Source organism: Bidens hawaiensis, unplaced genomic scaffold (genome assembly GCF_021521415.1).
Source record: "Bidens hawaiensis isolate Kalapana, Puna unplaced genomic scaffold, B.hawaiensis_p1.1 tig00021045_1, whole genome shotgun sequence".
NCBI classification, from domain to species: Eukaryota; Viridiplantae; Streptophyta; class Magnoliopsida; order Asterales; family Asteraceae; genus Bidens; species Bidens hawaiensis.
Window position 1 is genome coordinate 50186 of NW_027493260.1, and position 8291 is coordinate 58476.

The following is an 8291-nucleotide window of genomic DNA, read 5'->3' on the forward strand; positions in this document are numbered from 1 at the left end:
AATTAAAATAAAAAAATACATTAAATTATAAAAAAAAACATATATAATACTAATAACACTACATGTTGTATTTTTCTAAAATTTTCGCTTGTCGAGCTGCTTTTAGAGATTGGACTCTCGGGTCGTCTTCGGATAGCTCGCTTGATAAAATCTCGATGTCTTTGTCCATTTCATTCCTTTTAAGTACTTCGACGGCGTCCAAATTTACTTTAAGTCATCGGGTTCCAAGTTCGTGTAAATCTTTGAGTCGAGTGTTCATTTCTTTGAATTGGCTTTCCATTTCGGCATTCGAAGAAGACGAAGCGACCCGTTTCCCCTGCCATTGCTTCTTCTACCCCCCGGCTGAGGCATCTCGGTAATATCCGCATAAGGATTCGCGGCTTCATTATCGCTTAGGTTGAAGTTTCGAGCGTCAGAACGGGGCATGTCTGGATCAACCGAAGATGATGTTTTAGACTTTTTTTACGCAGACCACCTTCGGTGTTGGCATCCAAAACCTCGCCCCATTTTGGGTGAAACCTCAAGTAATCTTTCCAAATGCCAAAGTAAATGAAGGCCCCCGACACCTTATGTTGATACTCTGTCAACGTGTTTTCCATGACTTCCGCGTCCGAGACACCGTTACTCCTCGTTCGATTCATCCGAGAGAAAACCGTATGGAAAGCCATGCATTTGGTGTTTATGTAGCCCCATTTCGATAGTAAGGAATCTTTTTCTCCACGCGAGTCCCCGCCAAGTTCGTGGAACAACTTTTTAAATTTGTGCCAAAATACCCCCGTTTTTTTATAGTTCGCTAAAAAAAATAAAAACATTACAAGTTCAATGTTTGTTCTAAGAAAATTAAAAAATATATATGTATTTTAAAAACCTACCGCACTTGGCATCTTCCGATATCGTGCACCAAGCACGAGCACATAGTACGCACTCGTCATTCTTCCACGATATCACCATCTTTTTAACCCGAGGTTCGCCGGCGGGCTTCTTTGCGTTTTTTCTCAGACGTCCGCGTTGGCTCGAACCACCTACGGTCTCCGGGACGGGTTGTGTCTCCGACACGAACTCGTCTTCGGGTTGGGTCTCCGGGACGGGTTGGGAACCCGAACCGACAAAAATGTTTGTGGTTGGGTTTTGGAAACCGGGCACCTCATTTGGCATAGAGGTTTGTAGATATGCAATGTACGCGGCCATTTGCGCGTTGAACGGTTGCGGGGGTTGAGGGACGGGTACGGTTGGCATCGGGGCGGTAGATTGGTTCGGTTGTGGATTTTGGTTGCCTTGACGGGCAAATTGACCGAAACCGAGAACATTTTGGTTGTTATTCGGAAACATATTGGTAGTATTGTAGTAGAAATATTTGTGTAAAAGTATATTTGGTATAGAAGTGGGAGAAAGGAATGTGTTAAAAAATGAGGTTTGGTTTGTTTTTATAGTATAGATTTAGTTAATAATTTTTTTTAAATACCAACGGCTACCCCAACGGTAACCATGCCCAACGGTTATTTTTTTTTATTTTTGTGCCTTTTCAAGCGTTATACTTAAAACGCTTAAAAAAACCTCAAAATTCCGGGGGGGGGGGGTTGTGCCCCCGGCGTTATACTTCAAAACGCGGCCATAACGTGCCGACTACGGTTGGTCTAAAGAGCTTTCATTTCTTTAACACTTTCTATGTGAGATGAGATTTATATTCCTTATTTATACCTATGTAAAATGCTTCCACTTTCTTACATATTTCCAAGTGGGATGGTTTTCTTTTCCCATTTTCTTAATATGGGATGTTCTTTATGGAGTATTTTTACTTTCCTTGTTTCCTTTTTATTTCTTTATTTAGATTTTTCTATTACTTGTTTTTAAGAATAAATTTGATCCTTCAACTTTCCTAAGTTATCAAATTTGGATCAAAATTTTGGGGATGTTACATCCTCCCCACCTTGGAATGAATCTCGTCCTCGAGATTCGTTGTTAGTGATTTCTTGCTTATCTATTTGCTATCAGACTCTTTCTAATCTGTTGTTTGGGCTTAACTTGAACTGTTTGAATGGTTGCAATTTATGATTTGTTGTTAACTCATATATTTGGATAATGTATTCAGTTAATAATTCAGAATATCGTAAGTAATTGTTAATTGCTAAGCACAGTGGCCAGTTGTGTTTAACTATTTACCTTACCTTTGTATTCTAAACATTTACTGATGTTAACAAAATTGCTTCTTGGATTCAGTCTATCGAATTCTTTTAATTTACTCATCTTTATCTCTTTCAAGATTTTCATATTTAGAGTGATGATATTCTTTACCTTATGATCTTGACGGATTCCTTCCGTTTATTCTATTAATTATACCCTTGAACTTTCAAAGTTCGGATAATTGATTTTCTTGGAATAGACATATTCTTATGTCTTAGTTTAATTTATTCTCTTTATCTTTCTATAGATAAACATAGTTCCTTGTATTTATGAATTTTAACTATCTCTATGTAAAGACACGATCTGTATGCTAATATCTTTCTTTATATACATTAGGGATTTAAATGTAACAACTCGGGGTTTCCATTTATCCAATACCAGACCCGCTTTCTTGTTCGAATTATTTTGTAGATTTATTCTCACGTTTATCGAGCTAATAACAACTTATCATTATTGTTTATTATAAATATAACTTTCATACACGTACATTTTTCACCTAAACTATAGTTTTAACCTCTATGTGTATCCACACTTATAGAATAGGGACCAATCTACAATTTATGTAATTATAATCAATTGTAAATTTAACCAATTTCCCAACCCATTATCCAGATCCAATCCTTACCCATATACCCGTTTTGAATGAAACCCGCAACCCATATACATTTCTTGAACCCTTTATTCTCGCATCTAATATGGAATTGATCTGTTTATATTAATCTCTTTACCAAAATCGGCCTAACTGACCCAATTGATTAGGAAATTTGGATCAATTGTTATACGTATTAACAAAAATACTTCACCGTCTTTAACCCGTTTATCATTATGCCTTTTTACGTACACCAAAATTCAATTAAATTCGGCTGCACCCTCTCATCTTCATCGCCAACAATAACCCTAAGAGAATTGCAAATAACATTGTTGTTTGATTCATCTACTGGTTCGTTACCAGCGGCGACGTCTAGAACTGCTGTTCACCATCAATCTGAGGTCTAAACAGGTAATTAGTTGTTGTGGTGATTTCTTTTGTAGTCAATAATCATTAACCCTAAGGTTAATTGAACCAAAACATAGCGGATTAACAGATTGTGATTCTAGGGTTTATATTCAATTGGGGTTTTTATCGCGTCTGCATATATTAAATCCTTTTAGTTTATTAATCAATAGACCGTCTGGTTCATTTGGTTTTTGGTGTTTGTGTTCAGTTTTTTTAGCCGGCTAGGTCTCGGGTTCGAGACCCTGAACGTGCGTTTTTGCTGTTTTTTTTTTATCTTTTCTTTGTAGGTTTATTAAGTAAACATTTTATTTAATCATTACAGTTAATATTTAATATAACATTATTTAGTTTAACCGGAAACATTAAGTTTTTCGGTCCTTAATGAGGTGAGTTTGAGAAACGCTCGACAAGTTGTGGTTGAGCCATTTGAACAAGGTTGGCATTGTTGAAGTACAAAGTATGAAACATTTCTCTATACTGAAGTTTGTCCTACCATGTCTCTTACGAAAGACTCGAATCTGCCATCGAATGGTTTAGCATCAAATAGCAAAGGTTCGTCTCCCATCATATGTCGGGTGCAACTACTATATAAGTAACGAATACTCTTGATAGTCCTCCTTAGTTGACCCTACATGCACTAAACGTTTAAATGGACATGGGTTCCCGAGACTTAGTTGTCTCGGGAAAGTCGACCATAGATCGACTAAGCTTCATTTTATTTCCTGAAAACAATTTATTTCTTGGCGACTCATCGCTTGAAGAACAGTCCTTATGAATCCAAGCACAAACTTGTTCCTTAGTTTTGACAATTATGGACTTTTGTTTTCTATACTTTAAAACTGTTTTTGGTGAATCTTCATACTTTTCAGTCTTAGGATCCTTTTTGATTTTATCATTTTTAGTTTCCAAAAAGGTTTTCTCTTGTGTTTTACCTTATTGACTTTGAATCTCACATCCATTTCACTGGCTTCACTATCAGCTTGATCAGTTCTTGAATATGGGCTACTAAAAGCACCTTTTGGGGACTGAATAAGCCGCCTTTGAATATCAAGTTGTTGCTTGAACCAGTGCTTGCAATGTCTTGCAAGGTGAGAAGAATGACCACAAACATAACAACACTTTCTCCTAGGAGCACTATAGAACTCATCAGAACTATAAAATGGTTGGTGTGGTGGGAAAGGTGATCCGTGAAAAGGAACATGATTATAAAACACATTTGATGATTGACCCCGATCATCAAAAACATTAGTGTAATATGGATCAATAAAATTTTGTTGATAATGACCATAGTAGTTGTTATCAAAACAATTGTATGACTGAGGACTTTGTGATTGATTAGTTGTTTGAGAAAATGATCTTTTATTTGGTGGTACATATTTACATGAGGTATTTGGTTGATTATCATTTTCAAAAACTTTTCTTTTACTTGAATTATCCTCGGTCTCACAACTTGATGATGAACAACTTGATATGTTCACCTCAACAGGCCTTTCCACCGACCCACTTTCTTCTACACAAACTGCTACAGAAGATGAACTACTATTAGGATTAACTAAAGAAACAACTGGATTAATAGTTTTGGGAGCAGCAGGAATAAATGTCTCTATTATGGGCACATGACCAATACCATAGACCATTTCCTCCTCAGATGGAGAGTTAAAACTAAAGTGTGGAAGACTAGTATAGTTATTATTAAGAGGCGGTGAAACAACATAACTGTCATAGCCAATTCCAGTCTTTATTCTTAACTCCATTTGTGCCCCAATTAATTTATTCAGCTTTTCAGAAGCTAACTCAAAGTTTTCTATAGTAATTTTTCTTTGGGTTACTCAATCTCTAATTTGGCAATCTTAGCGTTTAGCTCAACTACATGATTTTCATGAAGTTGGGCTAAATTTGTAGCAATAGTGACCTTTTCCCTAAGTTTTGCCATGTCATTACAATGAGTATTGATCCTAGTAATATAAATCTTTGCAGCCTTTTTAAGATCATCATTCTGAACTTGAATGCAACGTATTTGTTCTAGAATTTTAGCATTGTGGTTTCTCTAATGAAGAGATTTATCAATACAATTTTGTGTGCAAAGTTTGTGTACTTTGGGAATGAGAGAGGCAGGTGTATGTATTCCAGCAGTGGAGCTTGACGAGGTGCTTGCTTGACTACTTCCACCTGCAGCACACTCGGGGATGATTGGACTTGCTTGACTGCTTACACCCGCAACACATGTCTCATCTATATTTTCTTTTGACTGATTGATTATTCGAAGGTTGGCATCCATTGATTCAAAAGACTTGATGGTAGAAGTCAACTCTGAGAGTGTTAAGGTATCCAGGTTTGTCGTTCTCTTGATGTAATCACACTGCTGTTCCATGTGTAAGGCAGTGAATTCAACAGCTTCGTGTTGATCTCAGACAACTTATTAGTGATACCAGCACTTCATTTAATAACGAGTGACTCAAATCTGTTGATGAGAGACACAATCGATTCTTCTTGAGTATGTTTAAACATGTTGAATTCTTCTTTTAACATGTCCTTTTGGCCTTCCCTCATATTAAAACTTCCTTCAAGCTTATAAATGCAAGACATTTATTTATTTATTTATTATTATTATTGTTATTATTATTATTATTATTATTATTTTAACAAAACATTAAATAAAAATAATAATATTTTTTTGGTCAAAGTCAACGAGTCAAAGTCAACTTGAAAGTAAAAAGTAATAAAGTTTTTTTATGGTCAAAATCAACTGGTCGGGTCAAAGTCAACATGTAAGTAAAAAGTAATAAAGTTTTTTTGATAAAAGTCAAAGTCAACGGTCAAAGTCAAATGGTCATATTCGAATCCCCATTCGAATAGAATTTTTTTTCAAAGTCAGCAGTCAAAGGTTGAGCGGCTCGATTAGCCATTGACCGGCAACTCGATTAGCCGACCTGACCGGCTCGAATACCCGCTGAACCGACTCGATTAGCTGATATATATATTTTTTAAAGATATGAAGCCAAAGATCAATAAAGTCTAAAGAACTTTAGCCTAAAAACCAATAGATTGGCCTAGATCTAAGTTTTTAAACTAAATCTGAGCCGGAACACGAAAACCAAGAACACCAAAAACTTAGATATAAAGATTTTCGGGTATTTCTTGGATGAAAAGCACTCCAAAAGTAGTGAGTAACACGAAAAACAACCTCAAATCTACCAAAAACTAAGATTAAAACCCGAAAAGTTTGATCTGAAAACCACAAAGTTGAGCCGAAAGCTCTTATACGACTTGTAGGTCCTTTTTGGATGGATCTAACAACTTTACTCGGATCAATCCGTGCTGTTTGCTAGCGAAAATCACTAACACTCGGATCTCGAATCGTAGTTTGTAAAAATTAAAAGAGAAAATGTAGAAGATGGTTGTTTGGTGGAGAGAGAGTTTCTCTATTTCCAAGTTTGTGTTGTGAAAGGGTTGATGGAGAAATGAGTTAAGTGACCCTTTATATAGGGTCCTCATTTCTCCAAGTTTATATAACATGATACAAAATAAACGTACTTAGATACGTACTACACTGACTCTTAGCAAATATAAAGACATACACAATCATAAAACTAATATAGAATATTGGCTATACAGGTAGTGTTACGTAAATAGGCTAACATATATAACCCCCTATATAACCTTGTTCTAAATTATATTCTTAATAAAGTTAAATTTACACACTTTTAGATTTTTACTAGGTGTCATAACCAAAGAAACCACTATCACTGCTATAATACAAATGTTGACATGAATGGTAAACATTTTAAGTTCTTTCATTTTAAATGGCGAATGACCTAAACCAAAATGCTTTGGTCACCTTAGGATATTTATTTGTGTTATCCCATTTTCTTAAGAACAAAAAAAAAAAAGAAAAGAAAAGAAAAGAAAGTTATCATGCATTCATGCATACGGTTTGCGAAAGACGGCCTACCACTATAGAATCAATCACCCACCTTGGCGGCTGGGCCTATAAATATCTGTCATCACACCAACACTATTGGGCCACCCACCTTCCTTGAAAATTTTTATTCAACACAACTTACTAAAACTTAGCCCAAAATAATCCTTTTCTTTCTAGCATATTCCAAATTCATCAATTATATTTCACAGTATGACCCCCAAACAAAATAGCTTTGACACAAACCTCAACATCAAATACTTTGAATGTTGGGATCCGGGACTCGAATCAAATCAAATTATGTGGATAAGAAAAAGTAAGTTTCGAAATTGATAATATCAAATAAAAAAAGAAATTAACAAAAAAGGTTTGTTAAGGTGGAGGTGTCACAATTTTATTATATAAAAAACCAAAGTCGGTCATAGGCCTAAGCTATCTTCACCATATAACCAACACGTATCTCATCATATCCGTACACCACAAACCACCATATTCGCCATGGCTTCAAAGCTCGTCAAAACCCACCATCTCCGCACCCTAACCACATCTCGCACCGTCTCCATTTGCAGGCGAAAACTACACGAATCCGTTTACGAGAAGGAAGTAGAGGAGGAGGTTGAGGCCACTCCTCCAGTTGAAGACATCTTGCATGAACCCGAAGAGTATTGGGAGCCTGACCCGGACACCGGTGTGTTTGTGCCCGCGAGCGAACAAAACTCGGAGGAACCCGCGGTGACATGTACCACCGAGGAAACGGTGTTGGATGAGAAGGCGTTTTTTCGACCGCAAGAGGATTTGGAACCGCCTCCGACTGAGTCGTTTACAGGCGAGATACCTCCGGTTGATCCTTTTGCTGATTAGTTTAGTTTAAGTGGGAATGAATATTTATTTATTTAGTGTTGTCTTGTATGTTGTATCCTGCTTTGTTTCGATCTCATCTACGTACGTCTTTATCCTTAGAACGATCAAGAAACATAATGAATATGTGTTTTTCTTTTATCAAAATTGCATGAAAGTTAATAATCTTCTAGTAGGAAACGGTTATATAGCGGGTATAGGGTCTTTGATAATAATAACTAGGTACCAAAACCCACCGCATCGGTTTAACGCCACGAATACGATCAGTATTGCTAGGTTCGTGTAACATAGTAACAACAAATCCGAAAAAGTCTAAACATAATAATATTGGTACTT

At 36.3% G+C, this 8291-nt stretch overlaps 1 protein-coding gene across 1 annotated transcript; it reads left to right on the forward strand.

Annotated features, from left to right (window-relative positions):
* Nucleotides 1–7496: 7496 nt before the first annotated feature.
* Nucleotides 7497–7992, forward strand: LOC143562662 (late embryogenesis abundant protein At5g17165-like). The gene has a single exon (XM_077050406.1). It carries the CDS (start codon nt 7596–7598, stop codon nt 7956–7958), a length of 363 nt encoding a protein of 120 aa, XP_076906521.1. The 5' UTR covers nt 7497–7595; the 3' UTR covers nt 7959–7992.
* Nucleotides 7993–8291: the final 299 nt, after the last annotated feature.

Coding starts and splice junctions, on each gene's coding strand:
- LOC143562662 (XM_077050406.1), top strand. CDS start 7,596: ATGGCTTCAAAGCTCGTCAAAACCCACCATCTCCGCACCCTAACCACA.